We start from the raw sequence: 27,801 nt of genomic DNA on the forward strand, positions 1-27,801 counted from the left end.
TCCTGAAGTAGCCCAGACCCGAACCTGACTTACCTATTAATCAGGGATACACAAATAAGAAAAAGTGAGGTTAGTAGAATTTGTTTGCCAGAACTTCAATCCCTTAACTTTACGATTAGAATCTCAGTTTGTGAACTAAAAAAAAAAAAAAAAAAAGTCTGCTACAAAAACCTCTGTGTGCTAAAACAGTCATTCCTGTTAGATTGCTTAATATTAAATTTGACCTGTCGTTACACTGAAAACCTACTGAAATCTGAAAATCTACTCGGGTAAGCAATCTTAGCCATGTAAGTTATAAGTTCCACCTTAATTCTCTGAAGGTATGTTTCTATTTTTCAGTATTAAGAACTGCCCTCTTGTCTATATGTGATTTTACTGTAATTACTAACTAATTATTCCTGACATCAGTGATAGCTATAAAAAGATGACAGCCAAAAGAATCAGAAGAAACAGTGTATTAGATTTAAATATTCAAGTATTTCACTTAAATTCATTTCATTTTGGTATCTTTGAAGTTTTTAAACAGCCCAGTGCCAAAAACGAGGCAAGATTTACAGATGCAAACAAATGTATAAACAAATAACCCAGGTCCTCTTAAACAGTTTGCTGAAAAGCAACAACCCATCTGTGTAGGAACAACCATCAGATCAGGATCTGAAATGGAGGAGGGGCAGTGAGAGGATTTTCATCCTCAATCTTGTTTTTGGTTCCTCAAAATCAAAATCAAAGGGCCCTTGTAAGCTGTATAATGATGGATAAACAAGGAGAGTGAGTATTTGCTTGCTGTTTCCATGGGTTTCATCAGCTTGTTTTCCATGACTCATAACAGCTTCCTGAAAAAAACACGTTCCTTTGATCTCCTGGGTCAAATGAGTGCTTCTTGCATTCGCTTCCATCAACCAGTTGACTTTCCTACAGGTTCCTACTGTCCCATCCTCAGCTGGACCAAGTATTTACCAGTTAACTCACTCCTAAAATTATGAGTCTTCTTCAAAAGGGTTCCATCCAGATTGGCCAGCGAGGTTCATAAGGACAGTCTGAAGATTTAAAAAGGGCAAATATTATTCACACAAAAAGGTTGTTAACCTGAAAATGATTTGTGGAAAACCATTTTAAAACTGTTTATTAAAACCGTCTTATAAGAACAGCAAAAACCTTCCCAAAGTCTCCAATTAAGGGTTCTTGCCAAGCCTTTGTTATGCAATGGAGCCTCCTTTGTGTCTCCAAGAAAACAGTGTTATTAGTGGTAATAAACTTCTCAGCCTGGGATCCAGGAAACCTGCGGTTTCATCCAGCCTCTGCCACCACAATTTTTTGGCTTATTTTCCACTTCTATAAAGTAAAATGAAAGGGCTCACACAAGTTTCTTCTGGTTATGAGAGTCCATGAGTCTAACAGAGAGACACAGAAGTTGGGATCTCTCCATCCACTCAACAGATATTTACTGGACATCCATTAAATGCCAGGCAACACGTCCTCTGAACAAGGGGTCTCCCCTTATGCTCCCCAAGTTCCTTGTGAGAGCCTCTATCATGTTACTTGACACTCGGCTGGAATTAGGGATTCCCTGATCAGATTCCCCCACTGCACGTTATTTTTGCAACTGAGCAGCAGAATTCTTGACACACAGGAGGTGCTCAAGAAGCTTTTGGTGGTGTTCCCATCAAGACTCAGCGGGAACATCCGACTAGGATCCACGAGCATGCGAGTTGGATCCCTGGCCTCACTCTGTGGGTTAAGGATCCAGCATTTCCGTGAGCTGCGGTATAGGTCTCAGACGTGGCTCAGATCCGTGTGGCTGTGGCTGTGGCTGTGGCATAGGCTGGCACCTGTGGCTCCAATGTGTCCTCTCGCCCGGGAACTTCCATATGCCGTGAATTCGGCCCTAAAAAGAAAAAAAAAAAAGTATTTGCTGAGTGAACAGAGGCGAGCTCTTTAGGTAAAAGGTTGAGCATCCTAGAATGAGGACCACAATGAGGAGTATCAAGCATAAGAGCCAGTAATGTTTCATTAAAACAATTACGTGATAGATTCCCCCTGGGAATGTCTGAGCCAACGGCAGGGTCTGATGGCACCAAGATCAAGCACAAAGATCTGCCTCTCTCCAGTCCTACAGCAAAGGTATTCTTAGCACTTGTTTCCAGTTTGCGGTACTGAACCACCTACGCTGGATCCCTTCTGTGGCCTCTCCAGATCTGCTGGATCCCTTCCGCAGCCTCTCCAGATCTGCTCTCCCCATTCGTCCACCTTGCTCAGCGCTCTGGGAGGCCAGCGTATATGAACTGTCTCAGTCTAGCCCGTGTCCTCTGGGTCTGGCTGGGTTTGGGGAGAAAAGGAGAGCAGCCTCGTTAAGATATTGATTCTCTCTCCTCAGGACCACTCCACGCTGTTGTGTCCATGAGCAAAGACCACAGCCCCCGCAGCCCTTCCCACATACTCCTTCCGTGTGTGTACATGTGTGCCTGTGTCTGCCTCTGCCTCTGTCTCTCTGAGTTCCTGGTCCCTTTAGTCTTAGGGACAGTAGCAACACCCAACTCCTATTGATCCTAGGGTGCTACATTGTCTGTTTTTGGTTTTCTCACATCCTGACTCAAGAGGCCCTTTGTGAAACTCTCTCCAAATTATTCAGTGTGAGTAAAGCATTGGCTTCCTGTCAGAACCTTTGAGTGACAACTACCCAAGTGTTATGATCTAGTCTATCACCAAGCACAATAAAATGCTAGTTCTTTTCCCTGTTAGAGTTTTATACCGCCCTACAGTGTTATCAACAGTGCCTTTAACTAAATAGCTACTTAATAAGTATTTGTTGAACAAAAGACAAAATTTCTAAGACATTTCTTTCACAGTTTTGGATTCAAACACAGGGAAATCAATGTGCATTAATCTAGATTATCCAATATGAAATTCAGAGAAATTTTTAAAATTTCGGTCGTCGAGGGTGAGTGAGGAATTCCCCTTTACAAAATTACATTCCCTCTTTTCTGATGCTCCCAGGAAAACAGTGATTAGCCGGCCGGACTTATGACTCAGCCCAAGGAAACAGTGCTAAGGGCTGAGCTGACATCTCAGGGCACATGTTGTTCAAAAGACTAAGACATTAGTTTACTGGTCCTTCCCAGACCACGGAGGAAATAGTGATTTTATTTCATGCCATCTAATTCCTATGAACTGATTTTGCAAGGTCATCGCTTTTTGTCTCCCACACCCAGATGGACATGCAGTTTGGGGTAAACTATATCTCCTTGGATCTACTCACTTTTATAATGAATAGTCAATGTGTCAATAAAGCTGAAGCATCACTCACCGTGTATATTGATCTTGCTGATGTGCCACAGAAGTAACTTCTAGCTCTGGTATTGGAGGAAGCACATCCTTGACCTGAGCCAAAGGCAGCCTCTTCGTGGTCTCTGCTGTTTAAGAAAGAGAGCTGTGCTAGTCTATATTTAGTCAATAGCAATGAAAAAGCAGCCACACTGGAGTTCCGGTCGTGGTGCCGTGGAAACAAATCCAACTAGGAACCATGAGGTTGCGGGTTCGATCCCTGGCCTCGCTCAGTGGATTAAGGATCTGGCATTGCTGTGAGCTGCGGTGTAGGTTGCAGACTCAGCTCAGATCCTGCTGTGGCTCTGGTGTAAGCCAGCAGCTGTAGCTCTGATTCAATCCCTAGCCTGTGAACCTCCATAAGCCTCAGGTGTGGCCCTAAAAGGCAAAAGAAAAAAAAAAAGCCACCATACTACATTCTAATATAATAAGAAAACCATGTTCTTCATCTAAACAGGATTTTGGCAACTGCCGCCACTCACTAAATTTCCTGCTTGCAACTCTCATACTTTTAACCCATTTCCCTTAACTCTGTAACTTTCCTTTCATTCCTCTTCCACCACTCACAGAGCACAAGACCTGAAGTATAGTTGGGAAGGAATAAAGTAAAGAAACTTAAAGTACAGTGTCAAATAGCAAGAAAAGAACTTTAATTTAGAAAGTGCAAACATTTCCTTCTATCGCTTATGTTTGAAATATATATAACTTCTTGGTATTCCATAGTCTGAATGTATCATCATGTCTTTAAACAGCCTCCTGTTTAGATGGTATCTAATCTTTTGATCTCGCAAACACACTAGCAATCGACATTGTACATATGCCATTTCTCTCCTTTGTGAAAGTCTATGGGATAAATTCCTAGAAATAGAATAGCTGGCTTGAAGGCTTGTGCTCTTGTAACTTTGGTAGTGGTTTCTGTAGTATTGTAATTACCTATCATAGAAGTTGCATCAATTTCACCTCTCATTTATCTCAGTAAAGTGGGAGAGTACCTATTGCCCCTTGGCATAGAGTGTGACGTCAAACTTCCGGTTTTTTGCAAATCTGATAGATGAAAATGCCATCTTAGGGGAGATTTAATTTTCATTTCTACCCGAATGTAAGCTCCAGGAGAGCAGAAATCTCTATTTGACGTGTTTCGCTGCTGTGTCTCCGACACCCAGATGGCCAGTATTATTGGCACATAGTAGACACCAAAAACAAATTTTTTTGGAAAGAATTTAGTCTGAGTGAGACCAAACATCCTTTCATATGTTTAAGAGATATTTGTATTTCCTTTTCTAGAAACAGTCCATTCTTATCCTTTACCCGTTTGCCTACTGGGTTGTGATCTTTTCTTCATCAATTATTAGAAGCTCCTTCTATACCAGGGAAAGCTGCTAACCTACGATGAAGTGCAAATAATTTTCCCCGATCATTTTTGCTGTGTACATTCTTTTCCACATGGTTAAATTTATGAGCATTCTAGCTGAGTTTTGTGTCATGATTAGAAAAGTTGATTTTGTACAGCAGAAATTGGCACAAATTGTAAATCAACTGTCCTTTAATAAAAATGTTTAATTAAAAAAAAGAAAAGCTGGTTTTGCAGTTATACCATTGGTACTTTAATTACTTTTATAGTTTCATGTTTTCATTAAAATCATTGATCTGTTTGCAATTTATGCTAGTATTAGCGTAAATTTTTTTCCCCACGCCCCTGTAATTCCCTTCCCTTGAGCATGGGCAGGGCTGTAAAGAGGTTCTCATGCCTGTGATTAGTTTGCATGAAGAGGAAGAGTTTTGCAGGTGTAACTAACATCTGACTGAAGGAGGTGAAAGTCCTTAGCAGAGAGACTGGGCCCTCCCTGAGGTTAGAGAGGATCTCTCACTGGGCTCAAAGAAGCAAACTGCCAGGTCTGACCTGTCCATGGAAAGGGTCACGTAGCAAGGGTCTGCGGGTGGCCTCTAGGACCCAAGGGTGGCGTCTGGCAGAGAGCCAGTTAAGAAGCCAGGCCCTTCTGTCTGCAGCCTCAAAGAAGTGAATTCTGCCAACAACCTCAAGGAACTTAGAAGGAAAGCCTTGAAAGGAGAACACGCGCCAGCTCACATCTTGACTGCAGGCTTGTGGTCCCTGAGATCCAGCAAAGCTGTACCCAAATTTCTGACCCATAGAAACCGTGAGATATTAAAAGTTTTCTGCCACTAAGGTTGTAGTAATTCGTTACACAGATCAATAGATCCTCAGACGAAAATCACCAGAGGCAGTCATTTAAAATGCAGGTTCTAGGACCCTGCCTCAGATCTATTGAATTACTATCTCCCTTCTTAAAGGCCCAGGAGCCTCGGAGGGTTGATTCTGATGCATGTTTAAAGCTTCAGAATGAACTTATCATGCAAATAATTGTTGAGATGTTTTTCACAAAGCCTCTTATAACTTACAGAATTTGCAATTTGGAGATGATTCTCTTTAAAGGTTAAAACCTCAAAAGAGCCTAGTCACGAAACCAAATCATTATCAAAGAAAATTAACAGAGCTTTTTCAGTTGGAAAGCCAGATTTCTCATCATTTGCTCATTCATTTGGTTTGCTGATGTTTTATAGTGTGGTAGAACCATAATTCAAAAAGCTATTCTCTATCAAAATGATGGCTAGTCCAAAATAACTCTCTAGTGGAACATTATCTTCTATTTCTCCTCGCATCCAAAGTCATATAACTTATATGCTAATAGGAAAACCTCTGAAAAATTGATAAAAAGGCAAAAAGATCGGATATATGTCATTTTAATACCTTCTTCAGGATAGCTAAAACAGGTGGGGTTTTTTTTTTTTCTACTTGTACACTGAGAAATAGAGTTTCTTTCAAATCACATTAGTTCAGCAACACTAGTTAAGGCAACAGAAACCGTCAGAAATGTTTTAAAACGTCCCAGAAGTCTTTTCATGAATTTGTCAGATCTCTGAACTATCTACATTTCTTTGACTTCTTCCAAGAACCTCAGCAGTGTCTAAAATATTTAAAAGGTCCCTGCTCTGAGTTTTGACCTGGCTGAATCTAGTGAACCAAGTGGACTGCCAACAGAAGAAACTTTGATTACAAATAAAACGCCATCCTTATGTCCTTGAATAAAGCCCCCATCACTCCATCCACCACACGTACGGGTCAACCGCTGATATGTCTTTTTCTCCCTTTTTAAAAATTTTTTATCCCTTTTCAAAACGCTTTATTTCATATCTATGACATCTGGCACCTCACCTCAATTCATCCTTCTGAAGGAATTCTTGATTCCCACTGAGTAATGGAAACTTATGTGGTGTTTTCCTCGCTTTGTTCCTGACGATTTTCAGGTCAAAGACAAGCTTCCTCTACCAGAGTGAAGGCACATCTAAAATTTTCTCATCCTGGCCAGGCTCTCTTGGCTGCTAAGGGAATTTGCCCCATCAACCTGTGATAGTCTTATCTCCAAAAATACTTGTTCAGCTACATTTTACTTGGTTATAAAATAGGAAAGCCAAAAAATAAAACAAGGAGAAGCAAACAGATGTAGGTGTCCATGTAATATATGGCCCTCTGTGACCAACAGTGAATTTATCCAATTTTTTTTTGTTGCAGTTCCTTCTTTGCTTCCTGTGTATAAAGACTACATATTTTTGCACAGTTATATTTCCCAGAACCCACCTTGGAGCACGCCACGTAATAGGTCCTCAATAGATACGTGTTGAATGACCTAAAGAATATTATTTAGCTTCTTTGTGCCTCCTGTTTCTTAATGAAAAGGCATAGGTTCAAGTAGCACAAAAACGTCAGCTCTAGGGTGCCATCTGGGAATATGGGGATAAGAAAAATTCGAGTGCCTTGGGAGAGTTAATCTATACAATCAACCCATAATCAGAGCACAAATATGCTAAGTCATCCTTAGAAAGTATCCCGGAGCCAGAGCCCATTAAGCGCTAAATGTGCCAAGTGAAACAAGCCAATCAGGCTTCCCCTAAGATGGGGAAGAAGGCCTCTCAAACCCTGTCGGCAAACGGGGTCCACGTGAAGACCAGGCAGACAGGGCTCGGCTGTGATTTGACTTCCCACGTGTGTCGAAGGAGAGTGAACACAGGCGTTTGCTGTCAGGAGCGTTTGGGTCGCTATTTCTTCTCTCTGTTGTATTACTCTCTGTGGGTTAATGCCCTGGCCTCCTGGTTTTATAAACCTGTTGGTGGGAGCTGGGTTCCCCTGCCTGGTGTGCTGTCATTGCAGGGGGCTGAGCCCGCAGATCCACAGGTAGGCACAGGAGGAGGTAAAGTCACCTCCCAGAAGCACCTGCGTGGCCCAATGGGCGGCGGCCGGGCAGCCTCTCTCAACCCAGCCGGGGCCCTGCCGGACGTGTCCCTTCAAAGCTTCAGCAGTGGGTACGGACCCTGGGACTACCCAGACGGTCTCCTCTTGACTTTGGCAAAGCGAGTGTGGCTGGCTGCCTTGAGGAAAATAAAGGTAAGGGCAAAATGAGGTGATAAGGTGTATCTGGATGTGCTTTAAAGCTAGAAAGCACCATCAAATGCAAACCAAAGTGTTTTTCCCCGCATCTTTTTAAGCCTATGTGGGGGCCTGTTCAGAACTTAGTAGGTCCTGTGTGTGTGCCCAGCAAAGGCGGCCATGGGTCACTAACCTTGGACGTGATGACCTGGGTGCTTCCTTCTCTCCTTGGTACTCAGGGAGGTATGTGGAGCATGACTCTTTGTGGAGCAGTGGCAATCAGTGTCCAAACTGTTACCCCAAAAGTATCTGGTTTCCTCATAAGAGAGTCTCCAAAAATGAAGGAATTCAAGTTCATCCTCACAGATTGCTTTGGTTAAGACAGATGTGAACATTTTCAGATGGTTGGATGATTCTTACTCAGTTCTCTCACCTGGCTTCAGAAAATCTTTCTGTCGTATTACTTACTATCATATGAATGCAGAACTTCAGTATTGCTTGTCATTATTCTGACCTTTCCATCACATAGAAACATGGGCACTTTTGTGCAAGCTCAAGATACTAGTAGCCTTTTAGGGCTAATAGAACCAATTACAGTGGCTTAAAAGAGATTTCCATTAGTCAAGGTGCCAACTCCCTACCATGTTCAAAGCTCCATCTGCTGTTATTAATGGTGATCCTAAAACTACTCTTCCAAATCTGGCCAATGAGAACATCAAAATGAGGATAGGAAAATAAACATCTGCAGAATTATCTAGAATTAACAATTAAAGAGGGAAAAAAAAAAACCTCCTTGAACAGGGAGCTGCCAATATTCTGAGCCATTGACTCAGTTTTCGGTTCATTCCCACTGTAGGTATCCTGAACACTCCCAGGCATGAAACTGATGAAGTGTTTAACCATTCTCCTTTCATTATTTTGGGTGGGCTTTAGCAAAAGTTATAATCTGGGGCAGGGGGGTATCTGAAAGGTCTTTGTAAGCAGCAGCCGTTCTTTCAATATCCACAGCGTAGAGTTGCATTTATTTGACAGATATTTATTGGTTCCATATTGTGAACCATTATATGCCGTATGCTATGAGCTGGAGATGCAGTGATGAGAATTATCAGATGGTGCCCCTGACTCCAAGGAGCTAACTGGTTCATGGGAGAGGCATCAATCGAATAACAACAAAATTGTGAAAGAGCAACAGTGATAATTGCCACGAAGAGGGATTGTGTGATGTTGTTGAGGGTGTGATTTAGCTGGTCCACCAGGTCTGAGACAGCTGCCCTTGAGGAAGTGTTAGTTGGGCCAAGATCAAAGGGGCAGAGTTGGAGTTAACTAAACAAAGGCAGGGTGGGAAAGGGAGGTGGCAAGGGAGGCAGGATGGTTCAGGCAGGGAGAATCTGTGCAAAGATGGAGACGATGTTTATCTGCAGATGTTTTACCATCAGTTCTTCCAGACCTGGCACAGATGGCTGTCACCTAAAGACATTCGGTGAATGAATAGAATAAAGCATCTTCTTTTGCCCATAGATTTATCACACGTCCTATCGTCTTCCTGCCTGTAGAGAAAGGCTCTGCATTTTGATCTATTCTGTAACCAAGCAGATGGCTATAACCTTTTAGCAACCCAAGTCTGCATTTTCAGAGTCATAAATATTATAGTTAGGCAAGTAAAAAATTAAATTTTCATGTTATCCTGCTGGGTTGCTGGACATCTGGCACCAGTCATTTCTCTTCCCTTCTGTAGGAAATTGAAGCTTCCTTAGTCTTTATTATACTGGCCTTAAACATGTTGCAAATTATAATTTTACACTGCCATCCGTTTTATTTCGGGGTAATCTATATTACTGGGTCATCCACTTCCTTTTGGCATTTAGCAGTTCTTGCTCACAATAAAATTCCGTTTGCTTGGCTTTGTGGTCCCTCAGAGGCCACCTACATTAACTGCCAAGCTGAAATGTTACTTTGTAGATGATTCACTTGGTCTCGCACAGACTCCTGCTACTTCATAGAGAAAATGTCTCATCTCAGTTTCTACTGTCACATACAAAATAACAAGAAGAGTTTGGATCTGTGGCTTGAACCAGCAGGAGTAAACTCGCCAGTTCATCATTGCCATTAAGCCGTGTGCTAGAAAGTTCATCTTTAGGACAGAGCTGAGTTTGAATCCTGACCCTGCTAGGAGCTGGCAGTGGGTCAGTTCCTTTAAACTCTCTTAGCTTCAGTTTTCTCATCAGGAAAAAAGTGAGGTTCTTATGACATGAGATAAAATGATGTGTGTGGAAGTACTGTGCACAGGGAAGGTGGGTAATGCGTTTGTGTAGCTTAATTAGCTTCCCTTCTCCTAAGACTCCAGGGGTTGATTCTTCTGAGTGGTGGTGTCAGCCCCGTGAGGGCAGGGACCGTGCTGTGGTATGGCCACTGCTCCATCAATGATTAGCGCCACTTCTGGCCCATAGTCCGTGTTCAGTAGATTTTGGTTGAATATTTGAAAAGGAAAGTGAGGATTTTCAAATTTTAAAGATCTCACCATTTTTGATAGACAGAGAATGGAGAAATGAAAGGACTCCTTTAACTGACTCATGCCATGGAACCTCGAATCCTAGGCACCGGGTGTGGTACATGGAGGGACTTATTTGTTGGCTGTCCAGCATGTGGACATCTCAGGGGTCCTTTCAAGAGCACCGGAAGCCAGAGGGGTGAATATCCCCTCTCCCTGATTCCTAGGACCCAAAGTACCTGTCTGTGGCCTGTATTCGGTCAACCAGATGCCCCTCCTTGGGGCTTGCAATCCTGGGCAGTGATGCAAAGCTGCACAGTGGTTAAAGGGTAGTTCCGGCAGCCTGGAGAGAATGTTCAGTGGTGGTGACACCAGCAGAGCCATTCTCACCAGACTATTTCTTGGGGGCGACTTTGGCAATATTTTTGGCTGCCTGGCCTCCTTGACTTCTGCATAAGCTCAGAGTGCCTGATGCTCCTATTGTTTCCATGGGTTACCTACAGATTTTTCCAGTAAAATTTCCTTTCTGCCAAGTAAGCCAAGTTCATTTCTGTTTGCATCCCGTGATTCGGGTCCTCGTACACGGTCCTCGTCCCTGGCCTTGATCTCCCAATGCGGTCAACTCATCAAGCACCGTTTCCAGGGATGCATTTCAACATTACTTCTGCATGGTTCTCAAAAATGGTCTTTCAGGATGTTGTTTTATTATTCTTTGATCTCCTTAGCAATTCTATAACATGCATCTTGTGTTGTTTAATGAAGTGGAATTATGTTCCCTCTGATCACTCTCTGTCTCTTCAATCGTTTTCCCCTCTCCCAACCCCCAAGATTCATTTCTCGTTCATCTCCGTTTACTCTATACTCAGGTCCCCTCAGGGCTTGGGTGATGTCATAAGCTTTTATTGGGCATGAACTCCATGGCAGATATTATGCTAGGGACAAGGATCCAAAGATGAAGAAAACAGAATCATCACCTGTGTGAAGATAATTGTCGCACGCATAACATGTAGAAGAGATTCATGCCAAGGCAGGCAACGGGAGCCATCCCACTTCTCCAACGAAGGACAAAAATAGGGGAGACACATGAAAGCTTGGGATTTGGCTCTGTGTGACATCTCTTTCTACCACGATGAGGCTCATTTATTCTATCTGTGTTTACTGTGACCCCAGGACGTGCCAGGCACCGTGCAGTGTGGGGGTGTTGACGATTGCTCCTTATTTCTCTCTTATCTTTTCGAGCGTGTAAGGCTATCTGTATCTCTGTGGGTATGTGTGTCCCAATACTTATTTTGTAATACGTGAACACGGGAGAAACATTCTGGAATGTACAGCCAGAGCCAACAGCAAGCTGCTCTGCTCAATGTGACTATAGTTGCTGCTCTCTTTGAACTATGTGTTTTTTGGTTTTGTTTTTGTTTTTTTGTTTTTTGTTTTCCACTCCTGTTACTGCTTCTGCAGAGAACCATGCTGGCACCGTTTTCCCCTTAGATCCTCACCGCTGCCTGTCATCCATCACTGCAAAGAGAGGCCTTAAAAACAGCACTCAGGGGAGATATTATTTCCTTCCCATTTCACTCTTGGAAAGCGCAACGTATAGCAGGAGAGAGAAACATTGCATTTAGATTAAAGAAATATATACAACAGGAAAGAATCTGTGCCCCCCCCCCCCTTAAGATGCTAAGCTTCAAAAGGACTCTTGGTTTTAAAAAAAGGCGGTCACCGCTTGCCCTGCTCTCAACACTAATGTTATGTGCCTGGTAATAAAGACGGGGGGTTGGGGGGGGGGTTAGTGAGAGCTGTTAAATGGCAAGGATGGCTGAGCCCGGGTTCTCTGGTGAATTAAAATCACAGGCTCATAAATAGAACCTGCGCGTTAGTCTTGTGGTTCGCTAGTACTTTAAATTTGCAAGTCCCCTGATTATTTGGCTTGACAGGGGAACTGCTGACTTTTTCTCAGCGAGGACGGCGGTGCTCAAAATTATGACTTAAAAAGAGAAAGTGCCAGGATTCCCAAGGCCACCCAAAGCCCACCAGCACCAGGTTAAAACATGCCTGGTACATGAGTGTCAGGTGTGAGAACTGGAAAAGAAGGGAGAGCAGAGGAGAGGTCATTTTCTCCCCCTAAAAATTAATTTTGCCATCCGAAGAAACACCCTTATGGTTTTTATCTCAGCAAACAAAACTGTCACTGGCCGCACAAAATTTTCAACTTTCCCCCCATTTAGCTGGTGTCAAATGGTTACTTTGCTTACTAGTAGCCTTAGGTCAATAATGTTACTGCTAATGCTGAGAGTAGAAAGTCTAAGATTTTTTTAAATTGAGCTCTATCAGTGCACCCAAGCCAATCTTTCCCCAAACCATGGGTCTCAGCACATCCTCGTTTAAATAGCTAAGAAAAGCCTCAGGAGCACAGTTCCTAGTGAAACACTGTGCAAATCTCCGTGTGGTTACAGATGCAGTTGCCCTGAGGGGCTGAGGGTTTGTTCGGTTTCCTTTCATTTTTGAAAACCGTTTACACACCAGACTTGAAGCTTCCTTATCTAACTTCTCACAAGGCGCACAGGAGCCTGCTCCCTGGCTGTGCACAAGCAGCTGTGGTCACACCAGTCATAATTTCGTGGTTTTCAGAGTCAAGGACATAATTTCTCCCTGATGAAGAAGCAGGCTTGGCCCTCTCTTTCTTTTTAATACCGTTGGACCACTTGAATTTAGAAGGAGGCGTCACGATTAGAAGAAGGAGATCGAACCACAGCCTCTGTGCTAACAGCCCCCTTAGTTGCTCTAATTAGGATTCCCGTATTCCATTTCCAGCTCTCAGGAGAGGACAGGGGACTTTTTAATTGGGGCTATTAGACGTTCTCTTTGTACAGTGACACCCTCTGCTAAGTGAAGGCTCCAGCAAAATCCATGCCCACTCTGCAATTACTTCTTGCAGTTCCGAGGAATAATGGTATCTTGTCTCATTTAAAAATAAACCTGAGCCTTATTCCTTATTGCCTTCTCTCTTCTGCCTACTCACATGAATTTCTTCTTGCCAATTAAGCCAACTTTCCATTACTGAAGGAGGGAGTTTTGATCGTAACGGCCCCCTGATAATAAGACATATAATGCTAGATTCATGTGCCTACAGCTTCTTTCTTCCAGTTACAAGGCTAATTGAAATGAGCTCAGATCACTTGAGGAAAAATGGTGAAATGGCAGAATTTCATAAATGGTGCTCTGTTTGCTTGCCACAGAACTCACCTGAAATAACCTGCACATTCAATGTTCGCAGTTTCTCAGAATCACTTCCTCTTAAAAGTAGAGATGTAGGTTTGTATTTATGACCTATTCCAAGAAAAGAAATTAAATATTTAGACGATAAGCAAGCACATTCCTAATATATATTCCCCATGATGGTTCAAAGGATTCCTAAGGAAAATGGGCCATTCACAGCACAGCCTGGAGTAACAAAACATCAAGAGCTTTTCCATTAGCAAATACAGGTTCTCTCTAAAATCAGAGGCTCCTCCACTGCCATAAATGCCATTATGTATCTCCTCTTAGACGTAAAATATTATATTATTTAGATTAGGTATAATAGCTATGACATACAGAATATTTGAACTATATTTAATATTTAATAATATTTGATGTCCTAAATGGCATGATATTTTCACCACTTCACATGCTTAGAATTGCAAGGCAAGCCTTTGAAAACCACTAAGCCTGTCATTTGGGTAACTGTTCATAAAAACTGTATGTCACTCCCCCATTATTGGTCTCTTTCTAGACATTTGTTCTATCTGGCTCCTATCTCTTAAGTAATCATTTAGAGAAAAACAGACCAAGAAACTCAAAACTATGCACTAATTGCAAATGGCAGACATTTGTTTCAAATAATATGGTTTTCAAAGCTAGAAAGACCCTGAGTCTTAATTCTGACTTTTTTTTTTTTTTTTTTGCTTTTTGCTTTTCAGGACCACACCCACGGCATATGGAGGTTCCCAGGCTAGGGATCAAATCGGAGCTACAACTGCCGGCCACAGCCACAGCAACACAGAATCTGTGCCATGTCTGCGACCTACACCACAGCTCCCGGCAACACCAGATCCACTTGCTTAATCCACTGAGCAAGGCCAGGGATCAAACCCGCATCCTCATGGATCCTAGTCGGGTTCGTTAACCACTGAGCCATGAAGGGAACTCCCTTAATTCTGACATTTTATTAGCTGTATAACTTTGGACAAAACAATCTCTCTGAGGCTCAGGGTTTTTTCCAAATGAAAAATAAAAGTAATACCACATACCCTGTTTTCATACTTTGAGAATCTAGTAAAAAACACTCATAAAAATGCTCTGAAAAATATTTATTCTACAAATATACTAATGATATTATTAACCAGTGCATTTAGGGCCTTATAAGCTAAGATACCAGTGACAAGACTTGATAGAAACTGCTCTCAGATCTTCAACAAATACTTAGCCAAAAGAATTAATGACACTTTCACTCCAACCTAGAAGCAACCATTTGTTCTTCCTACTGAGAGGATTAACACAGCCTTGTCTGGCAAAGAACATCAGAGCCTTGGGAAATACTACATCCAGCATAAAGCTACTATCCTTTATTGAGAACTACTAGGCACTGGGCCATGGGTTACCCTTCTTATGTTATCTCTTTAGTTCAATCCTTACTTCAGCCCTTTGGAGGAATAGTGATTATTCCTATTTTACAGAGGAGAAAAGTGATACTCAAATATGGTAACTTGCACAAAGTCACATACCTAGTTAGTGGTAGTCCTGGGATTCTTATCTAAGTCCACCTGTCTCCAAAGCCTAGTCTCATAATGATACATTGTACACTGTCATTAAAAGACCAGCTACACATACAATAAACTGTCCATCAGCTCTGCTATTCAGCCAGTATATGCATGGGTGCACACCCAGGGAGCTAATGTATGCGTGGGTACACACCAGAAGGGTTGTGTACACATGCTCACACACCAGTAGGGCCAGTATATACATGGGCACCCACCATAGGACCACTGTCGTAGTTGCCAGTCAATGTCCATTCTGATATGTGGGGACCTGCGTCATACTAGTTGTTAATTCTTTTTTAATATCATCCCTGCTGTTCTGATTTCCAGCTACACACTTTAGCTCTTCACAGTCAACCATCTGCTGTCATCCACACTTAGTAAAGATGGACTCTTGCTCACACCCATCGCCTGGAGCCACTCTGCTGAAAACCTCCGATTCTGAAATTCTTTATCATTACTCCCTGTTTTCCTCCCTCTCTTCTGCCCTCACTTCCTCCAAGCTCCTGCTCAAACGCTAGTCCATCACCTCCTTTCAATTCACGCAGCCTTTCTTCCCTTCCTGTTTGTTTGTCTGGGTGAGAGTAAGACACACGAAGCTCCTTGACCGCTGGTGCTGTGTCTTGTTTATCCTTAATGTTCCCTGGGTTACCTAGAATCGCCACTTATACCCAGTAGGCGCTCAGTAAGTGGTAAATTGAATGGAAAAAGTAAATTCAATCTATAGATAAGATTAGGGGTTCCTTGACACTAGAAAATTTATCCAAAAGGATGGGTTTATGTCTCGATACTTACTCTGCCACTTCTGCACTCTCCTGTGGTCTTCAAGTATTTTGCGGATAATGAGGATGAGTAAAAATATAAAAACTAATAGAACTAGGATGTACCAAGTGATCTTCATGGAACAAACAACATCTGCAAAGAAAAATAATACTGTAAAAATACAGTAAAATGATGCACGGACAAGAGGCCACATGATGATGTAGCCAAATTCTGCTACATATTCTGCCCTTAACTGAAAAATTGAACATAAAAGCATCACTGCTGTTACAGGGTCACTTGCCCTCCTGAGTTCTTTCCTAATGTGTTAAACGAGAAAACTAGATCAATCGCCTTCCAAGGATCCATTTAGTTTCAAAATTCTAGGATTAATGTCGCTTCTGGGTTATGTTGATGTGACTTTTGCCATCATTGCTATCACTGGGTTGAGACTACCACAAGCAGCAAACCAGGACCAGAGCCATTTGTGATGAATGATTTGGCCATGGGACAGGCAGCTAAAAAAAAATGTGCTCTCAAACGACAAAAGATGCAATAAGTAAGATGAGGATGGAGAAGAAAGACAGAGTCTGGGTTGAGGCATTTAAGAGGCCAGGGTAGATGATTAATCATATCTCCTTTCCACAGGGGCTCTCAGGGCAATGACCCGATCAAGCATATACATTAAACATAGAGTTACTTTAGCATAAATTTAATAACGTAAAAAACTATTCATTCAAATGACACTGAGGCAACATAGAAGGCAACAAAGTCACCATCCAGCAATAGCTTAGTGTGGTTTCTTTGGGTCCCATAAAGACACATGTCCAAAACATAATTTTTCACTGACTATCTAAACCACCCTATGTACCCTCTTCCTTGCATGCAAAAACACAGCTAGTTCTTATTCAACTTAGCAGAATATATAACTTGTTTATACCCTTGGATGACTGTTCTTGTGGGGCTCAGGATCTGGGTAGCCCTTCCACAGGCCCCCGACTCCATGGGCAGATGTACATTAAATAGGCAGTCCACATTTATTTAGAGAAGAGGTTGAGTGGAAAAGATCAAGTTTACCTGGGATGGCAACACTCAGCCTTCCTGATATCATTCCATGCTATTTAGTGGCCAAACTTGTATACCTCACTCAACAAAATAAAAGCATGCAATTAACTGACAGAGATTTGCAGTGCCAGCAGGTGCCAAGATGCCCAATACCAAGGTATCTCTGGGCACTGATCCAGCTATGAGTAAAGAATCCTGCATTCACCAACTTTACATCACAATGGCAGACTGTGTACATTTGGGGCCAGGCCAACCAATGCACCCACCAAAGTACCAGTGGGAATTCAGACAAGTATGTCTCCCTCCATCCCATAATGCTCCCTACCCCTATCCCTGCAGCCAAGTTGGTGAATGCAGGATTCTTTACTCATAGCTGGATCAGTGCCCAGAGATACCTTGGTATTGGGCATCTTGGCACCTGCTGGCACTGCAAATCTCTGTCAGTTAATTGCATGCTTTTATTTTGTTGAGTGAGGAGCAAGGGGAAAATAGACAAGAATCTGAAAAAATCTAAAGAGATAAATTATTGTTTCAGAGTAAATTTACCAGACTGGACTAAAGTTAGTTCCCCTTGCCCTAAGTAGATAGGACTTTTAAGAGAGATCAAATTAGTCTTTGCAGAGCAGAGCAAAGTATGAATACAATTTTAATCTTCTCCACATGGCAAAATGGATATACTTCTTCCCAAGTCCGAGATTACCCATTGTTACACCACAGTTATCTTTTTGAATTATGGACCCAAAATAGTTGTCAACTTCTACTTCACTTGGACTGGAATTGATGAATTTTTCCATGAACACCAAAATCAATTCTCTTAAAATCATAAATATGGTCATGCTTATTTTTCCTTTATGTTTTAGAAAACACAAAAAGCCATTAGATATATAAATGTACATTAAAATAAACGTAAGTTTTGAATATCTATAATCTAAACCTCTTTAGTTTTCAAATTTCATCAGAATCACCTTCACTCTGTGGCCTTTTAAGAACCTACCCTCCAACCTCATTTCTGAGCCGGAGGGAATTAACCCCTCTTCAGATCTTCTCAAATCCTCTCTCGTACCTCCCATATATATACACTCATTGAAACACCCCTCTAACCGTAGGGCTATAGGGGGCTTGGGAAAACTAACTCATAGGAGGATTTTCTTTGAAGACTTATATTTCACTTTTAAAAGGCATACCTAGTATATATTTGTGTTTAACATAAACATAATACTTTGAAAATAATTACCTCTAAAATAATTAAAGTTTTTAGAAAAGCATTCTAAGCAAATCTGAAAGGTTTCCATATGTCTGGAACATCAGAAAGCAGAGCAAATTATTCACCACAGCATCTGTCACACTGGTCGCACGTACTCAATTGTTTTACAGTGATCTCTCTCTCTGTCCCCAGTGTCTGGCCCACAGCTTGGCATACAGCAGGTGCCCATTAGATGGTTATATCATAAAATGCTCTTCACGAGTAGGGTTTATGGGTGAAGTGAGGGCACCCCACTTAGTAGTAAGGATCAGTTGGGTTAACTCGGAATAGCGTGACTAGAAAGTTGACCTTAAACAGAATTAAGACATGTGTACGTTTTATCTCTCAAAGGCCCACCTTTCCCTCAGTCATCTGGTGACTCGAAATGCCTGTCTGTACCCCATGTACCATCTATCTTCACAGCAGGACTTCAAACATCCCTTTATTTGAGGTCTGTTTCTCGGCTCACATAAAGGATATTAAACTGATTCAAAATTTAATAGCACACCACAGTGTACAGGCATGTTTACATTTAAAAAGAAATTCACCCTTTAACACACAAGTGTGACCGTATAACTTCAAGCACAGCCAACAGGCATTCCCAAAAGTTATTCCAGGTCAGAAGGTTTTTCTAGTGCCCCTCAAATCATAACCCAGAGATGCCTCCTCTGCCTCTGAGTACTGCTGGGGGCTCCATAAAAAGCATGTTTTAAAAGAGAAATGAGCAGATCAAAAGACATTCTTTTGAAAACATTCTTTCCGGCCTTGTTATTTCATCAATAAAATTCTTCAACTATATGACTTTCGGTAAAGTTAATATGGTAGCTCTTACTTAATTTTGTGTCCATACCTAGTCTCCTTTTCCCTCTAATTTCCTTTAAAACTTACTTTCTGCATCCATTTCTAGGTGCAAAGAAATGTTTATACAATTATTCAAGTTTTCCATAATTCTACAGGTATGATTTAGAGATGGTTCCTTGGTTGGATCTTCCTCTTTGATTGTTGACCTTCTAGGGTGGGTTTTTAGTTTATAGGTAATATTGTATTCCTCCAAGTGGTCAACCATAGGAGCTACAGTGAAGTTAAAATGTTGACAAGGTGAATGAAAATCATCTGTCTTCATCTCCACTGATCCTCTCATGATAAGAACTAGAAAGAGATTAAGAAAATATTATTCACACAATAATAAGAAATGACATACAACTCAAAACCAAATCTCTTCCTTCCTATACAACAAAATAAGAGTAGAAATAATAAGTTGCCAGCACTACAAATAATAATTAGAGTGCCTACACTTGTTTTTTCTTTTTTTTGGCTTCCCCACAGCACATGGTGTTCCCAGACCAGGGATCAGATCCGAGTCACAGTTGCCACCTACTCTGCAGCTGTGACAACTCCAGATCCTTAACCCACTGTGCCAGGCAGGGGATCGAACCTGCATCCCAGCTCTCCAGAGACACCACTGCCAATCCCATTGTGCCGCAGCAGGACCTCCATACCTATATTTTTAAGAGTATAAAAACTAGGTGGATTTGAAATAAGATCGGAGCACCTCAAAGAAAAAGAAACATATTTCCCTGATGACTTGTGGCACAGATTGTATTTTCCAAAATGGTCACAACAGTATTTCCCACCCCACATTGTACGAGTTTCCTAGAGTGGTCATAACCAAGTACCACAAACTGGGTGGCTTGAACAACAGAAATTAATTGTCTCACAGTTCTGGAGGTGATACTTCCAAGATGAAAGTGTTAGCAAGGTTGCTTCCTTCCGAGAACTGTGAGGGAGAGTCTGTCCCATGCTTTTCTTCTAGCTTTTGAGGGTTTGCTGGCCGTCTTGCTTGTTCCTTTGCTTACAGATGCATCACCCTGATCTCTGCTTTCGTCTCCACATAGCGTTCTCCCAATGTGTGCACGTCTGTATGCAAATTTCCTCTTTTTACAAGGACGCCAGTCACAGGAATGAGGACCCACGCTAATCACCTCATCCTGACTTAGCTACTTACATCTGCTACAACCCTATTTCCAAACAACGGTACATTCTGAGATCCTGGGAGTTTCTAGAAGTGCCATATAATTCAACTATAACACACATGTTACCCTAAAACTTTGCCACTCCCCCATAGATGAGTGGCATCTCATAACTTTCCCCTCGTATCTGGGTGGAAGGATTCACATGCTTGTAACCAATCAAATGTAGAGCAAGTGATATTGTATGATGAGGCCAGAAAAGGTAAAGCAATTTCCACCTTGTTCTTTGGATCACTAATGTGGGAGCCTTGAACCACGAAGTACCAGTTCAACAACTTAAGCCATCATGCTGTGAAGAAGCCCAAACTAACCCAAGTGGAAAGACCACGTAGAAAAACTCTGAGAGTCCATGACGAGAGAGAAATGCCCACTGCCTCTAGTTACTCCAGCCCCTCTTCTGTTTTAGCTCCAGTCACTGCCTGACTCCTGCTGTGTGAACTGCTCCAAGACAGAAATGTCCAGTTGTGCCCATTCTGAATCCCTGACCCATGAGAAAGAGAGTGACAAAAAGAAAGAAAGAAGGAAAAGAGAGGAAGGGAGGGAGGGGGAAAAAAGAATAAAATGATTGCTGTCGTTAGAGCCACTGAGTTTGGGGGTGATTATTACATAGCCATAGCAACTGGAATAACTTATCACTGCACTGCTTTATTTTTTAAGGAGGCAGCTTCTGTAAGCTACCAACTCCTGAAACACTTCCTAGTTCTCTATCATGATAAAAGTATTTCCCCAATTTGCTTTCCGGTGAATTTGACCCAGTTACAGTACTACTTGAATAAGAACTCAGAAAAAGATATAGCTACTGTGCTTCATCCAAAGTCAATACCAAGAGATCTTGTTCCCCTTCTGCAAGAATGGAAAAAACACCAGTATGGGGTGATTCAGGAAGCAATTTCACTGAATGGGTATTGCAAAAAATGTGATGCTTGGGCTTGAGGCCACTAGTATATTTCATAACTGTAAATCAATGATCTGGTTTCTCAATGATGCAAATTGATTTAATAATATATATTGATCTCATAATAAGTGCAAGGTCTAGTAGACATTACAGTTAACATATTCTTTTATTTGTTCAATTCGGTCATTAAACAAGTATCTATTAAGTGCCTCATATCAGACATTATGCTAAAATTTAGAAATATCCGTGAACAAAGACAAAGTTCCTGCCATCAAGGGACTCCCTGGATAAATGAATAAGTAAAAAGATAGATCCATATTAGTGGATGAATGTTGGGCATGAGTAGGTACAAATGCATCAAGGATTCAATGACTCCTTGAGGAATCAAAGTGTGATTTTATATAAGCACTTACAGGTTTACTTATAATTTTTTCAATACCTTTGAAGAAAGCAGGCTAAATAATCCTATACCCAGTGGCATTTTGATGTAATTTAAGCACAGATATTTTGTTTTCAGTAAATAAAAGTAAACCAAGAACAAGTTAATATCCCAAATCCTGTGAGTCCCTCGTCAAGCACCACACGGCTGAGTGTTCCAGCGCCACTGGACTTAAACCTGGATGTATTATTAAGGCTTTTTTTTTTTTAATGGAATAAAATTAATTCATCCTGGATGCATTTTATCCCCACTTTCCTTTTGCATTTACCTTTTGATGTTTGTTCCTGAGAAATAAAATCCATGTTTCCTTTGGACTCACAAGCCAAACATGAAGAGCACATTTTAAATTCACGTGTGATGTCTTGGCAAATCCCAGTGAGGTTTTGAAAGCTGGAGTGATTTAGAAAGATTCCCATAACAGTCTGAGTTTCTCTTATTGGTTGCAGAAAAGTCACAAAAGAAAAATTTAAATAAGAGAATAAATGGGTAAAATTAGGTTGTAAACACACTTCTAGGCATGATAGCTCCAACATGTTTCCTATAAAGGAAAAAGAAAAAAAAAACTTTATTGTGAAATTTTGAATTTGGGACATTTAAACAAATACACAATAAGCTCCAAGTTTTTCTTAGGCGGATTTAGTACATTTCAGTTTATCAGCAACAAGATTTTGCTTCAAGGTGAATTAACAATATCTACTCCATTTAAATGTTTCTTTCTACAATTTGCCAACCTTCCCTATTAATTTTCAGAGAAGCCCCTGCTGAGAAGTTCTCGGAAACCCTAGCATTTTAACCACTCTCTCTTCCGAGAAAGTTTTAATGGACAAACCATAGGTTCCTCCGAATCCATCTGTTCCAAAATAGAGGTTCAAGGCAACTGCATGGAGTTGAGCCAGGGAATGAAAATTGAACATCTCTGCTCAAGTTTCTGAGGGACAAATTATTACAATCTGTAACAAATTATTATAATCTTGATGGCTTAAAACAAGAGAAATGTATTCTTTTATCATTCTGAAGGCCAGAAGTTCAGTTCCAGTTTTGCTGGTCTAAAATCTAGGTCTCCCTCGGAAGGCCCTAGCGAAGAATCTGTTCCTTGACTCTCTTCCACCTTTTCGTGGCTGTTGGCATTCCTTGCCTTGTGACCACATCACTCCATGTCTGCCTCCATAGTCACACACTGCCTTCTCCTCTATGTCTCCTCTTCTACTGTTCTGTCTGGGTCAAGCCTCCCTCTGCCTCTCTCTTGCAAGGACACTTGTGATGAGCTTTAGGTCCCACCTGCATAAGGCGGGCTACTCTCTCCAGCTCAAGATCCTTACCTTAATCACACCTGTAGAGACCCTTTCTCCTTCTAAGGTAACACTTATGGCCCAGGGATTAGCAACCGATACCTTTGACCATTATTCCAACAAACCTGAATCTCCAAAAATGAAATCTAACAGGATGACATCACAATTTTAAGGTTTGTCTGAAGACAAAAGATCAGATATGGAAATAATGGACGACTACTAGAAAGAAACCGAGTTTAAAATAAAAGACAAAGACTCTAGGGGTGCATGTGTTATCAGCCAAGATACTTGAACCATTTACTTAGTTTCCATGAGTCTCACTTTCTCATTAAAACAGATATAACAACTAGATCCTCTAACCTCCTGGGCTTAGAGTAGCATCAAGTAGTACAACCCACATGTAAACACTTTTGAAAATTGCTCAAATGTATATTATTAAAATGCAAACTCATATTCCAAAGTAAAAATTAAAAATTCATCCTTTATTTAAGATAGGATTAACTATGATTTAATCCACACAAGTAATTAAAGCTCACTCTATAAAAATTGGGAATCCCTATATAGCAGTAATGATAAACTAAGGAAGAGTAACCTCTCTTTCTGGTAGTCTCAGTCCGGCAGTCATTTACTAGAATGAAAAAATAACTGACTTGCTCAATTCCACCATTATGTGGCTTTCTTACCATTGCTCATATAATCATATGCAGCAAAAATCTTTTTTTAATTTTCTAAATAATGTGGAGTATAACAAAAGAATTACTACCTTTTTAGGAATAATTACCCCTAGTCCTACATCTTGAATCAAACTTAAAATCAAGCTATTGCTTGATGTGCAAGTACTTATTTTACTTATGAAATTTGTACTTTGATAATAATCTCATAATGTATCATTACTGATGACTATATTTTTATTATTTAATAAATTAAAGGCTCATTTACTGGTACTCTACATTTGAAATTGCTTTTTGTAATAATTCACATGTAATTTCCAGCTCTGAACACATTTTTAGGAGGTGGAGGCTGTGTTTTATTCAATTTGGTACTGTCTCAATATACTTGTAAACAAAGTTGTAATCAAATTGTAACTAATTTTTTAAAGATTGTCTTGGAGTTCCCATTGTGGTGCAGTGGGTTAAGAATCCGACTGCATGGGTCACCTTGCTGTGCAGTAGAAAATTGACAGAACACTGTAAACCAGCTATAATGGAAAAAATAAAAATCATGATAAAAAACAAAACAAGCAAAAGAACCCGACTGCAGCAGCGGAGGAACGGGTTCAATCCTGGGCCCAACACAGTGGGTCAAACAGTGGGTTAAAGATCTGGCATTACTGCAGCTGCGACAAAAGTCAAAGCTGCCACACAGATTCAATCTCTGGCCCGGGAACTTCCATATGCCACCATGAGGCCATAAAAAAAGAAAAAAAAAGATTGTCTTCTATTATAATGTCCCAAGAAGAAGGTAGGAATGCACCATCCAATGGAACTCTATAATCTACAGCTTTTTGATATTAACTAAAACACATTCAAAACTTATTCCTTGCCGTCTTTCCATTGTCCTCCCTGGCATTTTTCATCTTATGAAATTTTCAACTTCTTGAATTTATATTCCTGTGTTATGACCTAGAAGGGAGATAGAGCAATTTTTACTGTCAATATTGCAGTCTTCTTATTCAATGAGTGACAGACTTGGCTTTCTAGAATTGATGATATAGCTTTTATATTTGGCTATGAGGTCATTTTATGATGAGTTTTAAATAATTCAATTAGGAAAGAAATAAACAGAGGACACATCCTTTCCTGGTATAATTTTAAGAAATAAATGAATTCTACGCAATCATTTTTGTTCTCACGTGGGCTGTATTCTCATCTTCATAAACAAGGATTTATGACTTTAACTACTGCCATTAATATTGCTGAGAATCAGACATCTAAATTCTCACTCCCAGAGATAGAAATGCATTCCAGAATCACTCCAGTACTAAGACCGCAATCTCTTAGGGAAAAGATAGGGAATACTAAATAGAATTAGGAAAATAGGTTACGGTATAGGTCAAATGCCTGGATCAATTATTTTTTTCTTTTTAAAGAAAAGCAAAGAGTAAGGCTAAAGAAACATCAACTCCCTTTATTTTCTTTTTTAACTTTTGTTGTGAACACATATCATATATAAGCACATGTAAAATGTATTGTGCCAGCCAAAGAGTAATAAAAATAAACAAACATCCATGTACCTATCAGATTAAGAAACAATATTAGCAACATCTCTGAAGCACTCTCTCTCTCCCCACACCAACACACTCCTTCTTTCCCAGAAGTTAACACTATCACAAATTGTGTGTTTATCACTCCTTTATCTTTACGAAATGTATATATTCCTAAACGGCATTGTTCATTAGCATAATGTATACACATATATGGACTCTATTGTGTGTATTCATCTATGATTTGCTTTTTTTGCTTGTTATGTTTTAGTCGTGTTGCTACATATAACTGTAGTTAACTATTTGTGTTATCTTTGTTTTGTTTTGTTTTGCTTTTTAGGGCTGCACCCAAGGCATATGAAGGTTCCCAGGCTAGGGGTCCAATCAGAGCTACAGCTGCTGGCCTACACCACAGCCACAGCAATGCTGGATCCAAGCCACCTCTGCAACCTACACTGCAGCTCAGGGCAATGCCAAATCCTTAACCCACTGAGCAAGGGCAGGGATTGAACCACAACTTCATGGTTTCTAGTTGGATTCATTTCTTCTGTGTCAGGACAGGAATGCCTATTTGTGCTATCTTTTGAATGAATATACAACAATTTATTTATTATTCAGACAGCATTTGGGTTGTTCCTATTTTTACTGTTCTGGATAATATTGCTATGTGCTACAACTCTCATACATTGCTGGTGGGAATGTAAAATAGTTACAACCATTTTGGAAAACATTTTTATTTTCTTTAAGTTAAACATATACTTAGCACATGACCTAACAATTCTACTCCTGGGAGTAAACAAAAGAGAAATAAAAACATATATCCACACAAATACCTGTGCATGAATTTTCCTGGCACTTTTAAAATTTATCATAGGAATTCCCATTGTGGCTCAGCAGAACTGAATCTAACTAGCATCCATGAGGATGCAGGTTCAATCCCCGGCCTTGCTCAGTGGGTTAAGCATCCAGCATTGCCATAAGCTGGCGGGTGCAGCCAGAAAAAAGACAAATAAATAAATTAAAATTTATCATATCCAAAAACTGGAAACAATCCAAAAGTCCAACAACTAGTGAATATATAAATAATTCCTGACATATCCATATAACGAAATACTACTAGAAACAAAAAGGAAGAAAATAATCACACAAGCAACAGCACAGATAAAACTTTTTTATATATTTATTTTTATTACTCAAATGAATTTATCACATCTGTAGTTGTATAATGATCATAACAATCTGATTTCACAGGATTTCCATCCCACAGCCCAAACATATCCCCCCACCCCCCCAAACTGTCTCCTCCGGAGACCATAAGTTTTTCAATGTCTGTGAGTCAGCATCTGTTCTGCAAAGAAGTTCAGTCTGTCCTTTTTTCAGATTCCACATGTCAGTGAAAGCGTTTGATGTTGGTGTCTCATTGTATGGCTGACTTCACTTAGCATGATAATTTCTAGGTCCATCCATGTTGCAAAAAATGCTGGTATTTCATTCTTTTTGATGGCTGAGTAATATTCCATTGTGTATATGTACCACATCTTCTGGATCCACTCCTCTCTCGATGGACATTTAGGTTGTTTCCATGTTTTGGCTATGGTAAATAGTGCTGCAAAGAACATAGGGGTGCATGTATCTTTTTGAATGAAAGTTTTGTCAGGATATATGCCCAGGAGTGGGATTGCTAGATCATACGATAGTTCTATATTAGTTTATTGAGGTACCTCCATACTGTGGAAACCACTTTTCCACAGTGGTTGCACCAATTTACAATCCCACCAACATATGTACTAGGGTTCCTTTTTCTCCACACCCTCTCCAGCACTTCTTGTTTGTAGACTTTTGGATGATGGCCATTCTCTGGCTGGTGTAAGGTGGTACCTCAGAGTGGTTTTCATTTGCATCTCTCTAATAATGAGTGATGTTGAACATCTTTTCATGTGTTTTTTGGCCATCTGTATGTCTTCTATGGAGAACTGTCTTTTTAGATCTTCTGCCCATTTTTTGATGGGGTTATTTGGGTTTTTTTGGTATGGAGCTGCAGAAGGTGTTTATACATTTTGGAGATTAATCCCTTGTCAGTGGATTCACTTGCAAAGATTTTCTTCCATTCTGTGGGTTGTCTTTTCGTTTTGTTTAGGGTTTCCTTTGCTGTGCAGAAACTTTGAAGTTTGAGTAGGTCCCATTTGTTTATTTTTGGTTTTGTTGTCAATACTCTGAGAGGTGGATCTGAGAAGATGTTGCTGTCATTTATGTCAGAGAGTGTTTGGCCTATGTTTTCCTCTAAGAGTTTGATAGTGTCTGGTCTTATATCTAGGTCTTTAATCCATTTGGAGTTTATTTTTGTGTATGGTGTTAGGGAGTGTTCTAATTTCATTCTTTTCCATGTGGCTGTCCAGTTTTCCCAGCACCACTTATTGAACAAGCTGTCCTTTCTCCATTGTATATTCTTGCTTCCTTTGTCATGGATTAGTTGGTTGTAGGTACGTGGGTTGAATTCTGGGCTTTCTATCCTGTTCCACTGATCTATAGTTCTGTCTTTGTGCCAGTACCATGCAGTTTTGATGACTGCTGCTTTGTAGTATAGTCTTAAGTCCAGGAGCCCGATTCCTCCAGCTCCATTTTTCTTTTTCAGGATGTCTTTGTCTATTCTGGGTCTTTTGTGCTTCCAAACAAACTTTAACATGTTTTGTTCAAGTTCTGTGAAAAATGTCCTTGGTCATTTGATAGGGATTGCATTGAATCTGTAGATTGCCTTAGGTAGTATAGTCATTTTGATAATATTAACTCTTCTAATCCATGAGCATGGTATATCTTTCATCTATTTGTGTCCTC

General features: G+C 40.6%; 1 protein-coding gene across 5 annotated transcripts in view; it reads right to left on the minus strand.

Annotated features, from left to right (window-relative positions):
• Nucleotides 1-440: 440 nt before the first annotated feature.
• Nucleotides 441-27,801, minus strand: part of TMEM156 (transmembrane protein 156) — a 51,868-nt gene continuing 24,507 nt past the window's right edge. For 2 of the 5 annotated variants that reach the window (XM_047798723.1, XM_047798728.1), the window contains 6 exons: nucleotides 21,746-22,015; nucleotides 19,002-19,262; nucleotides 15,842-15,961; nucleotides 13,494-13,577; nucleotides 3,305-3,410; nucleotides 1,863-2,316 (listed from right to left, as the gene is read on the minus strand). In XM_047798723.1, the coding sequence (XP_047654679.1) occupies nucleotides 2,253-2,316; nucleotides 3,305-3,410; nucleotides 13,494-13,577; nucleotides 15,842-15,961; nucleotides 19,002-19,262; nucleotides 21,746-22,015 (905 nt within the window). In that variant the 3' untranslated portion in view covers nucleotides 1,863-2,252. Of the gene's footprint in view, nucleotides 1,038-1,862; nucleotides 2,317-3,304; nucleotides 3,411-13,493; nucleotides 13,578-15,841; nucleotides 15,962-19,001; nucleotides 19,263-21,745; nucleotides 22,016-27,801 lie in introns of those variants that run through there. The other 3 variants (XM_047798727.1, XM_047798725.1, XM_047798726.1) reach the window with 3 other exon arrangements.

This window comes from Phacochoerus africanus, chromosome 10 (assembly GCF_016906955.1).
Source record: "Phacochoerus africanus isolate WHEZ1 chromosome 10, ROS_Pafr_v1, whole genome shotgun sequence".
Taxonomy (NCBI): domain Eukaryota; kingdom Metazoa; phylum Chordata; class Mammalia; order Artiodactyla; family Suidae; genus Phacochoerus; species Phacochoerus africanus.